General features: G+C 38.0%; 1 protein-coding gene across 1 annotated transcript in view; it reads left to right on the forward strand.

Moving 5' to 3' along the window:
• The window catches only part of ZSWIM6 (zinc finger SWIM-type containing 6), a 108,041-nt gene that overhangs the window by 60,001 nt on the left and 26,058 nt on the right, over positions 1-21,982 (forward strand). Inside the window, exons 3-4 of the mRNA XM_066181190.1 lie at positions 8,651-8,799; positions 9,321-9,471. Coding sequence (XP_066037287.1) covers positions 8,651-8,799; positions 9,321-9,471 — 300 coding nt within the window. The remainder of the gene's footprint in view (positions 1-8,650; positions 8,800-9,320; positions 9,472-21,982) is intronic.

Consider the following 21,982-nt stretch of genomic DNA (forward strand, 5'->3'; position numbering starts at 1 on the left):
AGAGGATTCTTCTATTGAACCTTCATTTTAAGATATTTAGAAAATGGTACTCTTTGGAATAGAGAAAGGAACTCATAAGCAATGAGCTTGATGTCTTCAGCAGTTCAGTTAATAAGTGACCTGCTCTGCTTCATGCCTGTGTTTGCCAGCTGGTAAAAACTGAGCAGTGGTGTTCTTTGTAGAGCCGTACTGCTTAAAGGAACTCTTATGTCAGCTTACCAGTGGTATCTGTTATTTTATTCTTTGTACTAGTTTTCTGTCACTTTGGTTGTGGAATTTTGTTTTAATGGCAAAGCATAAAAGCAAGCAGGTGTTACTGTTTTTTCGTTCATTAAATATAGTTCTGTTGAGCTTTGGGATTTGGTTTATATAGGATGTCAGAAGAAACATAAAAACTGTATTTCGATGCTTTTTTCCTGTCAGTGCTGCAGCAGTTAGAGCATAGCAAAGATCTTGATCTTTTGTTCTCTCAGCTGCAGGATTTTAATGGCTGTTTTTTTGCAGTGAACAACTTGTGTTTGTTAAAGGGTGCTGGGTTTGACTTGAGGCTTTTGGCACGGTTTTTTTATTGACCCGGCTGAACTGAGAGCAGGTAGTTGTGGGTTTGAGGTGACCCAGCTAGTTTATTAGAGTCCTGTGTTCCTGTAAGGTCGCCTTATAGAAATGTTCTCTCAGGTGGCCAGAGCTATAAGGGCAGCTTATTGGGGAAGAATAAGATACCTAATATCTAAATTTATCTTCTTTTCTTTTTTTTTTTTTTTTTATTGACAGGAACAGATCTTATGTTAAATTTCTGAGGCATGACCATTAGTCAAAGAACTTGCAATACAAACAGAACCAAGATACGTAATATTAAGATAAAGAAAACCATGTGTCTGGTAGTTACAGTGTAGGCAGAAAAAAACCAAGTCTTTTTAATAACAGAATTCATCTGCAGCTTATACTTCCTCCTTGTGCTTCTGTCACCCTAACAGGCCCAGACAGGTGATGCTGCAAGAAAGTGAATTTCAGGAGCAGTGGTCTTCTTTGGCATTGGGGGCTGTGGGAATGTGGCCGTAGCAGGCCAGTTGGTGCAGTTGTGGAATGTCGTGGTGACAGTGGAAAGGAAGTGAAGCTAAAGGAGAGGCAGGACATTAAGCAATGGAGGAACATGCTCAGATGTTATGAGCTGAAAGCATGTGTCATGTGAGAGATGTTAAAAACCTGAACATTAGTGACCTAATGGTTAAGGAAGAATTAGGGTAAGAGAGAGGTACAGAAGATTTACTTTAGGGTGATCAGAGAAGGAGAGCGCAGGGATGGGACACAAAGGACAGGTGTTATAAATGTCTGTATTAGCTATACTATGGCTAATGTCAGAGAAATGGCAAGCTCTTTGCAGACTTGATAAATGTGAACTCTGTAAATTAATCATAGGCATGTTAGTCTGTTTTCTTACTGTCAGAATATCTCCTTGCTCATTATTATTTTAAATAGTTTTAGAGAAAGATTTGCGATTTGTATCACTGAAAAGAGCAAAAAGTTTTTTATTTTGTATTCTAAGTTGATGATCAGTTACAACATTTCACAATGAATTTGAGTAGGTTAGTTTAAAATTATCCACAAAACTGAAATGTTTCTTACATATGTTGCTGTCCTCCTAATAAATGAGATTTCAGCATGTCTTTATTGACTGTCACTATTTTCTACTAAAATGCCAAAAACCAAAGCAGAAAATCCAGACGACATAAGAAAATGAACTGCTATTACCAAAAGAGTGGTTATAAAAGACACATGAAGCCATGGTCTGAATTTCTTTTCATGTTCACAGTACTAAAAAATTATGTAATTCTTTTAAGGAAAAAGTGAGTTCTTCTGCAGAGAAGTGTTCTTCTGGGATTCATACCATAATTCTGTTTTTTGGATCTTTAATCAAATTCCTTAGATTAAAAATAATAAAGTTAACACAAAAAACCCTATGAAAAATAACCAAAAGAAATGTTTCTTGTTCTAATATCATAGGGTGATGATCACCATTTACTCTATCATATCTCCAGTGCTCCAGATGTTTAGTTTGTAGTGCAAAACTGTCTTGCAGACCTGTCCTGCTTTGAACAGTTTTTCCCACCCTTTATTTTTGAGAAGATAGTGTGTTCTGATTTTCTCATGTGACACTGCTGCAGCTGTTCACGTTCCTGGTGATCTCAAAACTGGAGTTTTGTGGTGTATAATCCATACTGAAGACAACTGCATGTATTAATACTGATACCCTCCCTGGTATTTGTACTACTGCTGGCTTCACATTGGATTTTGATTTATCCAGCTCTCACTGGATAAAGCTGGATATAGCTTTGGGCCCTGCTTAGTTGAGATTTTTTTCTCCCTGTTAATTTTTGTACCATTGTAGCAGAGAAAGTGTATTCTAGGAAGAGAGCACTCAGGATGACAACAGATTGTCAACTGAGTTTGTCATCTTAAATCTGCCTTTTCATAGGTATGAAACTTTCACTTCAGTAAATTGGTTGGAAGGCCAATCTATGTTCACAGGAATTTGAGTAGAAATAGCAAAGTAACTGCAGGATAGGTGGAGGGAGAGAGGGAAGGTCTGTTTTCGTATTAATCTCATATTAGCTTTTTTTTTTTTTTTTTTTTTTTTTTTTACTATGTGCATAGTTAAAAAGGCTCTGCTGTTTTTGTATAAGGGTAGCCTGACAAATCTACTTGATTTTTACCATTTAAGCTGTACTGTTTCTTTTCCTTAGTCTTTACTGCTGCTATTGCAATCTCTGCTCTTGGAACTATATGGATTTCTCTAGACTTTCTGCCATTCTCTGATTCTTCAGCTCACAGTAAAAGTCACTTGCTAGTACTGACCCACATACAGATGAACTCAAATTTAAGAGGAAGGATCTGGGAGGAAGCAGCTGAAGTACATTCATCTTCTGAGATGAATGGACAGGCACCTTGTTTCTCTACTTCTTTCTGCATTTGTCAAGGCAAGTGTGGGTACATCGTGAGCAAACATTAATTTGTAATGTGTATTAGGAGTGCTCGAGAAGGCATTCAAGAAGAAAACATCTCCAAATAAAAACTTTCAAAGAAAATTTCAGAATACCTAGTATTTTTCCTATAACTATTAAGTTCAAAGGGGCAATCTGGAGGTACAGGTTAATATATATTTAGATATACCTAATGTATTTAACTGGAATAATGTGGGTTTTAGTGGAAAATTGTGGGGTAGGATAGGGCTGTACACCTGAATACAATGTATTGCTGATTTGCTAGTAATGACAATGCATAATATTAAAGATGGTAAGTTATTTTTAAAGTTAGGGAGTCTTTCATGTGGCCCTGCCTGAAGTGCAAAATTGATTGAGAGTCTGGTTGCAAAAGAGGAATGCAGAAAATGGCAGGTGAATTTCCTTTTGAGAAGAATGAAAGTGAAGTGCTTCAGTGCTTAGTACGAGAATTGTTTGGTGAGTGAGATCTCAGAAGGAAATATAAGTAAGAGTAGCTAAAACTAGAGAAATTTAAGAAACCCAAGTAAAAGTAAATAAGTAGTAGAATGTAAAAAAGAAAAAGAAAAGACTGGAAGCTGCAAAGTAACGTGAAAAGGTAATTTATGAGACTAATTTAGGAAAGGTTTTTTCAGATACACTAAACATAAATATAAAACTTGTTACATAGAAAATAATGAGATTTTGTTAAAAGTTATGGAGGATAATTAAAATAAAGAATACTTATCTATACTGATAAAGTTCCTCTATCTGCCATATACAAATATAAGTTTTGAAACTTACTGCTGTATGATGATGTGGATTTTTGTGAGATGTGGGTTTTACCAGGGAGAGGTTAGATATTGTTAGTAGATAATACAGCATGTTTGGCTATATGTACAGAGGGAATGCAGAATTTTTTGTAGTTAAAAAACTTGTTGGGATTTTAATAACTTTCCTCAGCAACTTAGCATAGCCTGTTCAGCCTTCACATTTTGTGCTGTTATCACTGATAGCTTCTAGCATTTGCTGTTTTCATTTGGTGCTGTGAGCTGCTGAACAGGTGTTAAATAGTTCACCCAGAAGTCCTGAAGTTACATGACTTATGTCTTAACTTGGAATCGTTTGGGGAATCAAAGGTATAATAATATTTTTGAATCATTATTTTAATGATCTTTGGGTTTATGTAATTATTGTTTAGAATAATTTGAGCATACTAAGTTTATGAAATCAGTCACTGTTCTGTTGTGAATCAGCATGTAGCAGCATTGGTTTCTAGCTGTCTTCACATAATACTCATTAAGTCATGCGTTTTATTTGTAATAATTTTTTCCGTATCTTTTCCTTAATGCTGCTATGGGATAACATTTAATAAAAGATAACTGATCTATAGTTCATTTATATACTTAAATTAATGGCATTTTTATTAGAAAGTCCAAGAAAATATCAGTGCAGGTGGTTATGAGGGAATAATTTGGAATGGTTTTGTTTGAAGTCAGCTCTTTGTGATATTTCAGAAATAAGGATCAAGGAAGCAGTTTGCCTTGTTTTATCCAAATCTTACTGTTGATCTGCACCTGAGTAGTTGGCAATATAAAAACTTCCTAGTCTGTTTGTAGTCATTGGTCCCTGCTTGCTTCTATTTTGTGAGGTTAAGTTCTCCATGTACAGCACCAGTTCTTGAATGTCGTTGCTCATTTCGAAAGTGGTTGCTTCTAAATTGCTATGTAAATGAACAAAATGTTTATTTTTAAAATGCGTTTCCTTCTTAGAACTTGGGACTCGATTATGTTTAACATGCAACCTGCTATGACCCTAAATATAAAAGGTTGCTACCCTGTTTTCAAATAGTATTAGGTGTTCAGTGTCCCAAACGGTTGTGCACAATATTCCTGCTTTAACTCCTGAGATTGCAATTTAGTAATTATAGTAAAAGAGCATGAGTAAATATATATGGCTGTGTCTGTATAGAGGATATAAATACTTCAGTTATTGTATTTAACTGTATGTACAGGGTGTAAAGTGTATTTCGAAGAGCAGTCATGGCAGAAGTTTAACAAACCAGAGGTTGGAGAGAATGAGATTAATATGTTAGTTTAATGTCTATAAACTGACACAGTTTAATTACAGGTTTTAATATTAGTATAATTATACAGTACTTTTCACTTTCATAGTTTAAATGTGAACTCATTTATCCTCCTGACATCTCTCTAAAGCATGTGAGTAACACCTTCCCAGGTTACAAATGGGAAACAGGATTTAGTCTTGGTACCAAACTGCCTTACAGAGTTTTAATTCAGGGGTGCCCATGTTCCTCTTTCCTCTCTGCAGCCAAACTGTCCTTCTGCCAGTGCCTGTTGAGGGCCATGCTGTGCCCTAAGCCTTCGGGCTGAACCTTTGGCTCTACCTAGTCAGTGTGGAGTCTGAGCCTTCCTGACAGCTACTGCTAGGGCTCCTCATAGCCCCTACCTAAGCCAGCTTCTTCCTCTTGCTCATTCAGATAGTTCCTTACCTATTTCACCCAGTCCTGTGTTTTCAAAAGAGGAGTGCCAGTTTAGCAATCCTATCCATGATCTCTGAGCGGGAAATAGGCTAGATCAGTCGCCTGACTGTACATGAACCTAGTGAACTTGAAAAGTGCCTAGGTGAGATACATGGAAGATGGTCATGTCTTGACCCCAAAACAAGAATGATGGGCAGCAGAAGCTGAGGCTTCTCCAGTAGCATCAGTAGAATACCTGGGTGTTGTCTCGGTGGGAAGGTGGCTGGACTTTTACCTGATCAGACACAGTGTTCCCATGCCACAGCTATCGCTGAAGACTGCCAACAGGGTTGAAAGATGAGTGAATTGCAACTGTAGCTGGTGCTGGTTATATGTACACTGAAATTTCTTTAGAATTAAAAAATTTGATCATACTAAATGTTGCCCATATAAGATCTTGTAAGAAAAAAATCACTCTGAGTCATTGTACCTGTGTAGTGTGCTGAAGAGTGCTGTGGAGCTCAGACCCTTGGCTTGGCTTGCAAGTGACACTGGTGGAAGTACGGTGATACTGTGCTCCTGGTTAAGATATATTTTGGATCGTACTGGCAGGAATAGCCTTGGTGGAGGCAATGCTGCTGACCCTGGGTGGCAGGCACACTTATTTTTGTAAAGGAAACCTGTTGTTAAAAAATCCATGGTAGCTGTATTGCTTTTCTAACCTTATAACACAAAATGACAGGTGAGCTTTTGGTAAAAGTGTACAGTTGCAGAAGGATTTTTTTTCATCCTCTAAAGAGTGAAGCTTAGCTGAGGAATACCAGGCCATTTTTATTTTGGTTTGAAAGTAACCATACCAGGATTACTTAAAGATAAATCTCTATTGAAGTAAGGAACGAATATAAATGTATTTTTTATATTGTTGCATTTATATTGTTCCTGTTCACCCTCTTTGTGTTTTAGAGCAATGAAATATTTAAACTATTTGCAAGGTGATACTGCAAACCTGGGTCTGTGCAGCAGCTGCACTGCTTATTCTTGTGTGGCTTGATTTTCCTTTTTATCTTGTTCTTTGCAACCAAAGATTTATGTGTTAAACATAACCAAACTATGTGTTTCATGTAGCTGACAGAATTGAAAGCCCTTTAAAACTAATACATTAAAGATTGAAGCATTTGCAGAAGAGCAAGTTTTTCATTCTTTGGCTTTTATGTGGTTTTGAGCTTGATTCCTGTCTTCTGAGACACTGTTGTGTTCTTGGGGAAGGCGGGGGAGTTTATTTACACCTGCAAAGACACAATTTCTTATTAATTAAACATCTATGTGTGTATATATACAGCAGTGCAGTGTTCCCAGCTTCAGGCTTTGAAATAGGAGGTGGTTTAGGAAGTTGCTGAGCTGGAACATATTTTTGTTTACTGTCTCAGCAATTTGTAGATAAGACATCCCTCTGACCCTCTAAATTTTGTGTTTTCATTGATAAAGAGTTCAACATTTCCTGTGACCACTTAAAAGCTTCACCTTCATGGCAGAGCTGCAATTGTGAAACAAAGGCTTGAAGCAATAGAATCAATGGGCTTTTTCCTCTACATTGTGAAGTTGTAGCTATTTTGGTTTTCTTCCCTGGTGATGCCTTGAGAGGTTACCTGGAGCAGAGGCTAGACAGAGTTAAAGGAATAAAGCAGGTATTTATTAAATAGGCCTTCAAAAGTTACACCTTGGGCAGTAGAAGAGCCCAGTCATGGCTATACCCAAGATGGCTGACAGGTCATGTGTTTTCACACTTTTAGAAGTTTTGGTCCATTATTGGGGTTAATTGTCCAATTACAGCTTCAGGCTATGAAGTCCCATCTTTCCAGATTGCTCTCCTCAATTTGCTGCTGTTTGTACTTTTTGGGCCTGAAGCTGCAATGGTGTCCTTGGTTCTCAGGCTGGAAAAGGATTGTTTTGTCCAAATACCCTGTGAAGAGAACTTGCTAACACTTTATATAAAATTCAGAGTTACATACTGATGCAGTACAGAATCTGGAAAATACAAAAGCTAAAACTTAAGGCATCACTGGCAGTATTTTTTTTTTTTCTACAGAGGTAACATGGACACAGATTTCAAAGAGAGATTGTGTAATGTGATTCTTTTTCTTTAACATCTTTGCAAAACATAATAGAGATAGAGATTATGCAGTTGTGATAAGTCCAAAATAAAAATGTTAAGTCAACTTGAGTCTCAGCCTTGCTTAAAATAACTTACATCTAGTATGGTGATGCCCTACCTTGAGCTGAGTCCAACACTCCTGGTAAGTACTTTTCAGCCTGTTAAGTTTAAAGACCTTTTAAAAAATGTCCAGTGGAGATGCAGGGTTCTTCAGAAACGTACAGTTTTCTAGATGGTGCAAGAAATTGTTCTAGTTAATTTTCAAATTCTTTAAGAGAGGGAAAGTCACTAGTCTTATCTACAAATCTGACATTACGACAGTCTGTGTCTAAAGTGCTGCCAGATTTGAATCTAGTCACTTCAGTTGGCATTGGGCTACTTCAAGCATAGTTGCTCTGAATTGACTCTGTGCAGATGACATTGCCTGTGTAAAGATGCTTCCTTTGAAAGCAACACGGTCTTAAGTGTCTGTAGCTCTTACTTATGATGGAAATGTCTTTAGTGCTTTAAGACTTTGGATTTGTTTGGGGATTTTTTTTACTCTTTGTTTAGCTTTGCAGAGCCATCACAGCTCAGAGACACCAAGGTGATGATTCTCCTCATGGTCATCAATAGCAGCGCTCACTAGCAGTCACTTAAACCTGAGCAAGATTGCTGAAGGTACAGGAATTACCCAGGTGTTTTGGGGAGAGTGGTTTTAACATCACAGTGGTAGAAATATAATTCAAAGTCTTAATTTTCCTTGTAAAATCGTTCTAGTGTAGCTGCTGAGATGGGAAGAAAAACCCTCACCTTGATTCTAATGTTTTGTTAGAGAACAGAAATTTTTTTAAATGCCTTTTCATAGGTAATATTTCTAAGTGCTTAAGACTGCTGAGGAGAAATTTAAGTCTATTTTAATGACTGTTCAGATTAAAATTGAGGTGTCCAAAACAGGAGAAGACACAAATCCAAAAACCTCTGCAAGAGTCCTCTCCCCTGGACTCAAGAACCTTTCTTTTTCTTGCAGAACGTAATGATTTCTTTTCTTGCTGTTTGCAGGTGCTCCTGACCCAACAGCAGGTGCTAGCATAGATGATGAAAATTGCTGGCATTTGGATGAGGAACAAGTCCAAGAACAGGTTAAACTCTTCCTTTCCCAGGGTGGATACCACGGATCAGGGAAGCAGCTCAATTTGCTTTTTGCAAAGGTGTGTTGCGTACTCTGAACATTTTTTTCCCTCCCCTGTTCTACAAGCCAGTCTGTACTTGCTTACATCTTACTCAAGGTTCTAGATTCTGCTGTTCTAAAATTACACAAAGCCTTGGGAATACAATGGAAACTTGATCATAAATTGTACAGCACTAGACTACAATCTGATGTGTCTTGATCAGTGTAAGGATATGAAGTAACTTTTCAAGCATCTACAGCTTTGCTGTTCTCTTCTTCCTTCCCACCCCCAAAATGTTGGAAAACCTTACAGCAGTTTGTATAGTACACCTGTGGATTGCTTGTGGAAAAATTCTCTGAAGAACTGCAATTGGATACTGAACCCAAAATCTTGTTAAAAATTGGGAAGGCAGACTGTTTTTTCTACTTAAAAATTTCCCATCACACATATAAATTGCATTTCTAGCTTAACAGAAGGGGAATATTTAACACTGCAGCATATTGTATGTACTGCGATTTCTTTGCTTTTTTCAACTTTCTATTAAAAGACTCGTTTCCTAGGTGCGAGAGATGCTAAAAATGAGGGATTCAAATGGAGCTCGCATGTTGACGTTGATAACAGAACAGTTCATGGCTGACCCTCGCCTGTCGCTTTGGAGACAACAAGGAACTACAATGACTGACAAGTATAGGCAGCTCTGGGATGAACTGGGTAAATTCACAGGCTCATTTAGGTTTTCATATGTATAATAAATAAGCAGTTACATATTTGGAGTTGAGAAACTTCTATTGTGGTTCTACGCTAAGCAGATCAGAGTTTTCTGCAGTTTTCTTTATTCAGTTAAGTTTTGGTGAAATCAAATTTCTGATCTGCAGCATGAGACAGTTGCAGTTGAAGGAAAGGAAACACGGTGTAAAAGAAGTAAATTTCCAACACTTTCTAAGTACTATATAATCTAGAAAGAATAAAGCAAAAAGTGGAAATGTAGCTACACAGCTGAGGTGAAATACATAAGCCTCTAGTGCTAAGCTGGAAAGGTTGAGGAAGAAACCGATTCATAATTAAAGTCAATTACTAAGCAAGAAAGGAGATGAAATACAGAGGGCTAACAATTAACATTGCTTTACAGGAAAGGTTACCTGATACATGACTTTGTTGTTCAATTAAGAGAATAACACAGGCTGAAATGGGAAAGGAATATTTGAACTGGTGAGGTCTGAGGGCACTTGCCTGTAAAGTGTTCAGGAACGCACTAATACAGTTTTGAACTACTACTTCAGAAGTTTTCAATATCTCTAAGAATTTCACCATAGAGCCATAAAACGGTTTGGGTCAGAAAGGACCTTAGAGATCATCTAGTTCCAACTCCCTGCCATGTGCAGGTGTAATTGTCACTACACCAGTTTTCTCAGAGCTTCATCCAACCTGGCTTTGAAACACTTCAAAGGGTGGGGGCATCCACAGCTGCTCTGGGCAGACAGTTCCAGTGCCTTGCCATCCTCACAGTAAAGAATTTTTTTCCTAACACCTAATCTAAATCTTCCAACTTTCAGTGTAAATCCGTTCCCCTTTATCTGGTCACTATACACCTTGTAAAAAGTCCCTCTTTGAGCCTTCCTCTAGGTCCCCTTTAGGTACTGGAAGGTGCTCTAAGGTCACCCCAGAGCCTTTTCTTCTTTAGGCTGAGTAAACCCAAACTCTCTCAGCGTTTCCTTGTATGGCTAGTGCTCCATCTCTCTGGTCATGTCTGCGGCCCTTCTCTGGATCTCCTCCAGTGGGTCCATGTCTGTCTTGTGCTGGGACCCCAGAGCTGATGCAGCACTGCCGGTGGGCTCTCAGCAGAGCAGAGCAGAGGGGCAGAATCCCCTCCCTGGCCCTGCTGCCCACACTGCTCTGGATGCAGCCCAGGACATGTTTGGCTCTCTGGGCTGTCAGTGCCCATGGCTGGGTCATGTCCAGCCTCTCATCCACCAGTACCACCAAGTACTTCCCAGCAGGACTGCTCTCAATCCCTCCCAGCCTCAGCCTGTACTGATACCGGGTGTTATCTGAAGGGAGAACCAATACAGCTTGAATGTGAATGTCAACAGTATTTAAAGATGACGAGGTGGGAGGAAAGATATGAAGTAACCACAAACATTGCTTTCCTAGATATAAGTAGATATAAAGATATGTAAGTGTGTGGAAAATTTAAGACAACCTGAATTATTTGAAATACAGTGGTAAATCTAATTCATTCCTCTGAAAGGTAATTCACGGAGTGTATGAGGGAAGGGATAAACATGTCTGTCTTAGCATTCCAAACCTTACTACAGATGTCCTGGAGGCTTTCCTGAAGCAAGCTGAAGACATATGTGGCCTAAATGCAATTGCCTTGTGATTAATGGAACTTGGAGTAGAAACCTGTGTTCTCATTCTGGAAAGACATTGCAAGTCTAGACTTAAAGAAGTCTGTTTTGATGTGTTCTGGTCAATGTGGCTGTGGCTGATTATGTGGTAGTAAACACATAAACATTTAATAACAAACAAGCAAAAGCTTACAGATGATGTCCTATGAGACATCATGTAAGTAATGCAAAGAAGGGAGCAAATATCATAATGCTCTTAACCTAATTTCAAGGTCCAAAATCAAACTAAATTAAATAAAATCCAAGTAAGAGTAACATGCTTCATTTGGAAAAGAAGTGTCAAATGCAAAACTTAACTTTTGCACTCCTAGAGGTCAAAAATTACCATGACTGAATCACATGCTAACTGGTGAGATAAGATTGTATATAGCCTGTACAGCAAAAATTATGTCCACTCTAACTAAGCACTAGGCTAATAAACTGCTAACTATCTAGTTGAGATTACAGACTTCTGTGATCAAAATCCTTTATACTATGGCAGGCAAAGCTCTGTTGGAGTCTAGAAACAACTGCAAGTTTAACAACCATTTTTATGATCCCTTGTCTTGTTTTTGCCAAAAATAACAGTTTTTGCCTGGCAAGGTACGTGCCTAGCTGGACATACATGGAGCAAGATTGTGTCCCACCATACTGAAAACTGGGTGGTCTCATGCTTTGTTGCTTTTGTGGGTTGAATTGGTAGGTGGTGGGAGAGGCAGGAATGTGTTCTCCATCCATGTGTTCACCTGTAGCAGTCTTGCTACATGCTGTCAATAAACAAAAAAAGGTATTTAAAAATTTTTGTAGCAGCTCCTCTTGTTTCATCGGTCTTGTATTAACATCATTCTCTTGACAGCACCTGTCTGAAGGTAGAGGAGGTGGAATCTATCTGCCTGCAGCATCAAATAACAAATACTTTTGGGTTAATTGATTTTCATTTACCTCTATTTAATCAGAATTCTAGATGGCACTCCCAAAAAGCACGCTTACCGCTACCTGAGCTGCTATATTTGTGGTCTGAGGCAGACCACATTGTTTCAGTCCTGAACTACTCTGACACCTCTTAAGAATATGAAAATAAGTTGATCTTCTACCGTGGTTGCAAATACATTTCAGTCACACCCGGTGGGCAGTAGGCAAAGGGTAGAACTTAACTTGGTTCTTCCATCTCCAGATAGGGTTTATGTTTCGAAACTGTCTATTTCTTCTCCCCCCTGATAGGATTCCTTGGTTCCTTCCACTGGTGCCTAGCAAGTTCCTTCCAAAATGCTTTCAATTGTGTGAATCTCTCCAGATTAACTTCTACCTGATGTGAAGCCTATGAGCTTCTGCAGTGTTTTTGGATCTTACTTGATTTTTTCCTGTTTTCACATAAAGTGTCGCTTTTTCCATGTGGAACTTGCATCTCAAAAAAAAAAAAAAAAAAAAGTGAATGTAGGAAAAGTTCAAGTAGATTTTAAGGGAGACCAGAGTTACAATAGCAGACTACAGAGCGAAAAGTAAGGTGGCCCCAGCAACATATGATCTATTCTAGTAGAAGAAGTAACTCAGACACTGACTTTAAAGGAGTTGTGCTATCACTGTGTCACAAAGTAATGTTGCCTTGTTATCTTCTAGGATGTCAGAGAACCAAAATATCAATGGAGGCCTCTGCGTTTTTAACGTTTTTATTACCTGTTCAGAGTAATCTGGGAGAGGCGTTATATGTATGTCTTTTAAAGAAATCTTTCAGCTATACTCTCATTTGTGTCACAGGAAGGTAGCAATTTGTTTTAGTTAGGGAGAATTTTAGGGCATAAAAAGTAAGTAAATATAGACTCTGCTAAATAAAGTCTCTTGCTTGCCTTGGTATGCTGTCTGCCAATTGCGAGGCATATGTCCGCTTTGTCAGTTCCATCTTGGCATAGACTTTTAAGCATACTTAAATAACTTCAGCTTTGCTCCCTGCCTGGGTCATTTGAGCCTTTCATTAGAATTTAAGTGATGCTTCCTGCCTGGCATTGGGGATTGGCAAGGATACTGGAAGGATGCACTGAACTTTGATCTCTGTTCTTGTTCAAGTTTGTGGTAAATGGCTGATTTCAGTAGAAGTCAGATTGGGTTTGAATGTTGGAAGGTGCTGATTTAAAAACAACAGCAGCAGAATGCCACACACCTAAAATAAAAATGAAAACCCCCATAAAAATTAAACCGCTGAAACCTCCATTCAAGACCCCAAATAAAACACTTTAGGTCTAAGTATGAATCTGGCGATTTTTTAGTACAAAGTCCTAATTTCTCAAGTAACTCACGATTCAAATGCATCATGTTAAAAAAAATTAAAAAAGCCTTCCACATAACAGGGCAATTGTTTTTTAAAACCTCTAGATAGGTAGTAAGAAGATAGTAACTGCCTAGCAGATTCCCCTGTTCTGCATCAAGGAGTGGGATAACCTGTATGCTACTTACAGAATGTCAGAGGTATACTATTGGAAAGGTTACAGGTCAGAGCTCTAAGGCTTGCTCAGATGCTTCTCAAACCAGGAGAATTTAGACGCAATTTCAGTGATGCACTGGGATTCACTTCCAACTTGCCACAGTAATACAGGAATTCCACTTTGCAGAGTTTAAAGCAGAGTTGGAATTCTTCATGTTGCTGTTCAAATAGTATCCCAGTACATAAATTTCACAGGCTGACCTTTAGGTGTTTGACTCATGGTGGCCATGGTTGAGGAGTTTGGGATGTCATAATGATTAATTATCTGAAGCCTCTTGGTTTGCCTTTTAATTAAATTGCATTGGTAAAATGGAGTATGGAGATGGAAATGCACAGTAAATACCTGCTGATGCCTGTTGAGCTGAGATCTCTGATTTGAAGGAAAGGTCAGTTTGCTTTCTTTGTAGTCTAGAGGAAAAAAATGGACTGTGTAATCTTAGTAGATGAGTAAGTCATTAGTACTCGTTCATGAAAAGTGAAGTAAAAATTGCTTGTTATCCTAAAAAATGAAAATATTTCCCTAAAAAGGGGGGAGGGAGAATTGACTTTGTACCCCAGCCCAGGAATCACAATGGCTGTGAAGTGCTGCTTTGGAATTAAATGGTGAGCACTGCCAGATGCCAGACACTGGGAAGAGACTGTTTTGTGGGCAAATGGGATCTGCAAGTTAATTGGTGTTTTCTGTAGGCTTCTGGCTGTGAAATGAAATTGGAAGCCCTTTAGCCACGTGGTAAATACCAGACCTGAATACAAATGTCACGTCACTATCAGGGCCCACTGTGAAACAATAGTGTTTGCACTGGAACACTGTGCCATTACAGATTTACAGATCATTTAAATATGGGGATTGTATTTAAACTAAAAGCCCCATTTGCCTCTTACTGCAATTTAACAGTCCTCTTAGCAAAAGCTAAATGACAAATTAAAAAAGTGCCCACATTTTTAAAGCTGTGATGCAAAACAACTTTTTATTGCTTCCTGTGCCATGAGTGAATCATTATACTTGTCAACCCTAAACCAGGCCATAATTGGAGCAGCTACTGTTATCAAAGTAGGGCCGCTCTTGTGACAGCTTAATAATGTTGAAACTCTTCAATTAAATCCCAGATGCTTAATCTGATGAAAGCAGTCAAGTAGAATCTAAGACAAGTATCTACTACTTGATGGAGGGATGGAGCCCAACACCTTGTCAACACTTCTGTAGATTACAGAATCAGGTTTTTTTTCCTGTGAACTACCATTTTCAGTGTCTTCATATCCTATTGCCTGTCTTCGTGGTGAAGAAACTTTGCGTAGTTTGCATGTTGCGAAACAAACATTTCTAGTGGATTTCCTCAATTTTGATATTTAAGAACTCCTAAAGAGGGAGGAGAGTTGTTCTTTTTAAGTCAAGGATTAGTTTTTTGTGAAGTAGAAATATGTTGGCTTTGTCATAGGGAAAGATGTGTCCAAAGAGGTCCTTGGCAAGACAGGACAGTGAATAGAATTGGTGAACGTGTTCTGGTTTTGCTTCATGCTGATCTGTGTCTCCCTTGGTCATCTTATCTTAGGATGTTGAGGAGACCTTAAATGGTACTCTTTATGTTCTCTGCCTTCTACATTTTAATGCAAAAGCTTCTCTCTACCTCAACCACCCATTGGAATCTAAAGTTTCTAAGTGTAGGGACCTCTTATGATTTTGAAATGAGCCTCCTTCATGTAATAAAGCTCTTCCTAGTAACATTTGTACAATCCTTTCTGTTATATACTAAATATATACTAGCATATTAAATGGACTATTGCTATAAAGGAATTTCTTAAGTGGATAACATGACTTTGCTGCAGTAGTTCTCAATATCTTAGTGGGTTTTCACTAGTACTTTGCTTGGTTGTATACCACTTTTTAATGCTGGGTCAGGCTGATAGTCTGTTTTGATTTCACGCTCACTGGTATTTTGACCGTTCTCTGGATTAGAATGATACAGTTTTGTGTTAAAAGTTAAACTGAGATACCATTTTACAAGGTCATGTGATACAGAGAAATAGTGCGATATCTTTCCTGATGGATCATGCCTGGGCCTTTATTGGTAACACTTTGCTCCTTGTCTGATGCTTAATTCTAAATGTTGAAGTTGGGAAGGGAATCATTATAGACTAAGTAAGAGTGCTTTAATTACCATTTTGCCATGAGCAAACTAATGATAAAGTGTTAAATAATTTTTTTTTATTTTTTTAGTTTGAATACCTCTCTGAATTTTTCCTGATAAAAATTTATAATCATCTCTAGAAAACAGCAAGTTAGATTCTTCTAACCTTAACTGAATGAAGCTATTTTCCGTCTATATTTGTGTCTCAGGCATTCCTTCCCTTTGCATTCAGAGACAAACTTTATGAATGGGATATGCCAGCTGTTCTGAACAGATTATCTGTCCTTACTGCTTAAGTGGAGGGGGAAAAAGGAAGAAAGCAGCTACGGTTGTTGCCAGGATGCCCCTAGAGAAATTCCTTCCTGGTACCAGATTTGGTGATTACTCCAGAGCTGCCATGGAAAAAAATGGATAAAGTTAAGCATTCATTACAGTTTTGGTGCTCTAGTACCATTTTTCTGGACCTGCATACTTCATGCAATCCTTTTTCAGGGTCAACCGTATAGTAGAGACATTCACTTTTCCTTGTATTTTGTGTTTTTTGTAAGACAGTACAGCAAGACTCTAAGTTTGAAATTTGACTGCCAAGTTTATGTGTATTTTCCTTATACTGTTGAATATCCCCACTTACAATTGCATCATGTATTGCCTTAAAGCTAAAGAAAGTATCCATACTCTGCACCTGTAAAAATAAAGCTAACTTCAAATTTCTAGGTATAGATCAGTCAGTTAGGGCATTTCTGGCTTTGAAATGAAAGCTGTAGGAAGCGCTGTGTTTGAAAGGAGGTTGGATGCACCATTTCCCTTGGTCTTTCATTGTGGGACTTTCTAGGTAGAGTGGTATCTTACACATTTGTATCTTAAACTGTATCATATCCAGTAGGCTGTCTTTGCTTAGGTAGTGGTTACATTAATATTGTTTAGTCTCAGCTGTCATGGTCCTATGAAATGCATGTACACTCAGGTCATGCACTTAAGGTTACACTGCTTTTTCACAGAACAAGCTGTTAATTTATGTCAGTGTCTTTGAATGATTTCTGTTGTTGGAGGTGCTAAATTACCAGTAGGTCAGAATTAGCATCACAAGACAGTTTAGCTGTTTTAAGGGCTGAGTTATGGATGACAACCTAAATTGCTGTCGCGGCCCCACAATGTCTTGGTTGATGCTGTCACCTTCATTTCCTCAGTGAATGAAGCCAGGCTGCTGTTCTGCAAAGATGGATTTTGTCCACCTTCTCTGGGGATTATTTCCTTCTTCCTCCATTACTGACATTGCTGTAATAGTATTTGAAATGAGGAGGGGATGTGTGAGGCCAGAGTCGGACAGTAAAAAATTTTTTTTAGGTAATTTCACAGAATATTCTGAGTTGGAAAGGACCCAGAAGTATCACTGAATCCAGCTCATAAGTGGATGGCCCACATGGGGATCAAACTCACAACCTTGTATTATTAGCACCACGCTCTAACCAACTGAGCTAATCCTGTGGCATTTATCAGATTTCAGAAATAATGTTCACAGTAATTACCTTTAGTGTGTAAGCATAGCTTGAGGGGTTTATTTTTAACGTCATACAGAAAGTTGCATTTCCATTCTGTTCAGTTGGATGGAAAGTACTTCAGATTTTTTTAAGTACCCGCATTAAAGCAGTTGTGGTTTTTATTCCACACATTTTTATTCCATTTGTTGTTGAAATGATTTACTTATAAATGTCCTAAAAAAATGTTATGTATGAAGCCAGTGCACAATTCATTGCAGCCCTAACTGTGGAATCATGTCTGGAAAGATTAGGGACAGAGTTTTACTATAAGGCAGTCTGGTACTTCATGTTATTTTTTCCTTCCTCACACTTTTTATTTTTCATACTTCAGTAACATTAGGCTGCCATTCAATTTTCCAGTGGCACTTCTAGTAACTATCAGACCTAGAGAGAAGTGATAGATTCGTGGGGAGGAATTACTGAGTCTTCACTAATTTCTGAGATTTACCTATGGTTCAGCCATCTAGCCTTGTGCTATTTTCCTTTTTTTTTTTTTTTTTTTTTTTTTGATCTTGAATGAATACTGGAAAAAACCCTCAAAAATTGAAACTGAATGGTGCAAGAATATCAATCTGCTTGGGTGTGTCAAATCAAGACAAGGGAAATCCTTTATAATTTATCTATTACATAGACTAAAAATTTTATAGGGAATGGTGTCTTCTAAATCCACAAAAGGTAGCTGAAAATTAACTAAGATTTAACTAAAAATTTTAAAAAAATTAAAAATTTAAATGAAATTTAACAAAAAAACTAGAAATAACCTTAGAATTTTGAATTGTGGTAGGTGGTCAGTAAACTATCTAGCCAGGTGCTGTGCTAGATTCTTGTTTTAGAAGTTATAATTGAAGTAATGCTGTTTTTGTAAAAACTCAGCAATGTTTGGACTGGAAGATAAAAGTGACTTGGAAAACAGAAGTGTAGAAAGGAGTTTAAACCAGACAATGAGAATGTATTCCTTTGGTCAGTTACAGTGCATTACTGATGTTCTGTGAGAATAGTTGTGGCAGTTGTAATTCCCAGTATGCAAGAGAGTGTTTGCACTTGCTCCATTTTTTTTTTTTTTAAATTTTTTTTTTTTTTTTTTTTTTTTTTTTTTTTTGTAAAGGAGAGGTATTTTCATCCCTCTGTAAGGGAGAGGTATTTTCATCTCTCTGTTTTATTCATAGCTTGTTTTGTTGGACAAACATCTCTTGTTTTGCCTCTTCCTAAAAAAATTAACTGTGAGAGGAATTCATTCATCTCAAGGATAATTTATATGGAAGTAGCTTAATGCATTTATAGTTACAGTCACATTGACTTTTCTACTGAAAATTCTTGAGGTCTCTGAAGATAGACTGACTATAAATCTGAGAGCATATTGTTACATAAAGTAATTGGTAAAATATCTGATACATATTTTGGTCAGGAGCATACTTTGTGTTCACCACCAACTTTAAATATTGGCAATTATATTAAGATAAAGGACTATTTTTTGTACTATATATGTTAGTATTAGCAGTGCTTTTGCCGTCAGTTGATTGATGGTAAACAAATGATTGAATAGTTTTCTAAATATGAGGGAAGTTAATCAGTGAAGTTCATTTGCAGATTCTTTATACTTCCCTTTAGCTTTGTAGACTAATAGTCTTGCTACAGTGGTTAGGTTATAGAGTACTACAGATGTATAGAGGGGTATTTAATGAACATGTGACTGATCCTTAATGTCCTCTTGGGGAGATCATAGTCGACTGACACACTGTAAACTGCACTTTTCAAACAAATTGCTGTTCTCTGAAAACCCTTGAAACCCTTTGGTCAAATGGCAGAGTGTCTGCAAAGATGCAGGAATTTGTAAATCATACTTGAAAGGCCATAACCCAGAACAACAGGCTCATGCAAAATGTCAGATGTGTGTGGTTAGTTCCTTATTTCATTGTGCAAAAAGTTGAAAACATAGAAAGAGAAAGCAAAAGTTTGTAGTGGCTTGACACAGAAATCAGACCATGTGTTTGCTGATAGCTTTGAATACAATCTCAGTATGTAAATACCTGTTTCTGCCAAATGGACATGTGCCTTTAACCCTTGTAGAAGCAGTAGGCAGCAAGAAAGGGTAACTTAAGGAATTAGGCATTTTATTATGTCTGTTTTACACTTCCCTTCTCTGAAATGCATGCTTGGAGGTTAGCTTGCAGAAGGGCAGTGATTCCCTCATGCCACCGGTGCTGCAGGTAATCTATTGCATTAATCAGCCAGCTAGTGTGAAATGCATGCGGAGCGATTGTACTATCATACACCATGCAATCAGTGTGAAGCGCTTGTCAAGACCAATACATCAAAGTTTAATTCAGTAACAGAATGAATTAGAGCAAAATTAAATACTCTTCTCCAAGAAACACAGCACCCATAGAAAACCTTTGTTTTCTGAAGGCTAAACATTGAAACCAGAATGCTTTAAGGAATTTTTGTGGATTAAATTGCAACTTGGATGCAACTGAGTGCTGAGAATAGTTTTCCTTGATGCTCAAATTGAAGAGGGAACAGTCCTGAAGCGCTTTGCCTATCTTTACTGTTCTATAAAAGCAACTGTTTAATTGGAGCAGTCTCCAGTGGGACTTGTGATTATGCTTTGTTCTGGTGGAGATCTCTCCATGCCTGGAGTAGGGCAGCGGCTTTTCCTTCTCATTCAGAAGCAATAAACACCACACAGTACCTTCTTTGAGGTTTCCAAGTGGCTGTCCCAGTGGAAGTGGGTATGTGTTTAAAATACAGATGTAAACACTTTAAACTCCTTTGCTGACACTTGTACTTCAAAGCGTTCATAGGTTCTGTCCGCTAGTGTTGTTTTTCTTCTGGCACTTTCAATACTGGAAGATTATGTTTTTTGTAATAGAATTGATTAGTTTCAAGTGGGGCACAGTGGCAAGTGCACAGCAGGTGCTGAAGCTGTTTTGTCTGTTGGGCAAAGGGAATGATCTTGATTACCTGGCTCCATATTCTTCGAAATGGTCAAATGCTACTCCTGTAGCTTATTTTTTAAGATAAAGTTGTACATCAGTGGAAAGGGAAAAAATATGTTACAGCACCTGTTTCTTGTATATTTTAATTCTGGAAATGCAGTGTTTGATCTAAAGTATATGAAATGTAAAATTCCAGAGCAAAAACCAAGTCTCAGCCATTGACTACATAGGTGTTCTGAATGAGGAAACGCTGACCCAAACTCAGCTGTACAGCAGCCCTGACAAGATAGATTTTAGGAAAAGCAGAGTGTAATCAAACAGATGAACAGAACTGTATGCTGGGTCCTCAGTAATGATCAGTGTCCTAGGACCCCCCTAAAATTGTTTCCATCACCACCTTCCCATTTACTGAGGCAAGAGTAAAATATAATGGGGTTTATGACAAGTGAACGATGCTTACTCTCTTGGGAGAGTCTACACACATGCCTTGCACTTCCCTTAGCGTTATGGGTACATGGGTACACAGGATGTGTAATTGTCCTACTGTTCTGTACTACATCTACTTTTGCAGCAACTTAATGCTCTTAATGTTTTTCAGTTTGCGTATTTAAATCCTGATCAATGTAAATGCATGATGTCCCTCTCCAGTCCGTAAATTCAAAGGTATGGATGTCTCCAGAGAAACGCAAAAGTACCGATATGTACTTGTACATACTTCCCGTATGTTCAAGGAAGGCCTGCATGTAAATTTTTCCTTTTTTGGTTTTTTTTGGTGGTATGACAGACACTAAAGATGAATGATAACTATGCATTTTCAAAAGAAGGTCTCTCTGAACCAAAGGTCTGTTTTGGCAAAGCTGCCTTTTTTCAGGTCAGGAGATAAGTGTTGAATCAAATTAGGCAATTCCTCACTGTAGTGTAACAGCTCTAGTACCCTTTCCCTTGTGAAATTAGTACCAAATTGCAGTTGCAGTATATCGTATTTTCCAATTATTTTCTGGGGAAAATTTCTTGTATATTCAATTGTGATTGTTTTTCCACGGTGCTGTGAGAAGTTTTGTATTGAAAAGATATAGGTTAGAGTCCAGGGATTTAAACAAGAGCTTCAGTTGTGTTTCTGTGGCATGCAGTTTGGGGTGGGGGGAACATGTGTCAGCCTGCTGAGAACCAGTATGGAAAAAAATCTGGGGAAAAGGAGATAGGAAGGAGAGAGAGAGCTCTGTTAGAGAGGAAAGAAGTCTGTAAACACAAATACTCTCGATGGGGTTTTGGTGTCTGTTTTTTAAAAATTATTATTATTTAATGAGACTTTTGTTCATAGTGTAGTTTGCATTGGTGACATTAAATGTAATCAAACATGTAAACTTAAAAATGCTAGGAATGTATTTTGGAATGTGTTCAGGTTTCTTTGGAGCATAAACTGTTGCCAACAGCAGTTTCTAGGCTGAAGTCACTGGAAACTGATTCCAGTACTTTTCTTGCAAATTAAGAGTAGCTGTTGTTCATTTTTTCCGTAGGCCTTCTCTGTAGTAAAGGGTAAACACGACCGGCAGTTTCCCCAAATGGGAGCTATCAGGCAGAAATAAAGACTCTCTTGTTTGAGACTGGAGTAGGCTTTCAGGTTGGTGGTGACATTTAAGGGCTAGCTTGAGGGGGCTTCCACTGAGCAGCATCAAAGTGAAATAGGAATATCCTCCAGGCTTCTGGCAGTTGGCATATGATGAAGTCTGGGCACAAGTGAATATTTTCCTCAGACTCT

The sequence above is a fragment of the Chamaea fasciata genome, unplaced genomic scaffold, assembly GCF_029207755.1.
Source record: "Chamaea fasciata isolate MVZ Bird 193981 ecotype frontalis unplaced genomic scaffold, bChaFas1.0.hap1 SCAF_4, whole genome shotgun sequence".
NCBI classification, from domain to species: Eukaryota; Metazoa; Chordata; class Aves; order Passeriformes; family Sylviidae; genus Chamaea; species Chamaea fasciata.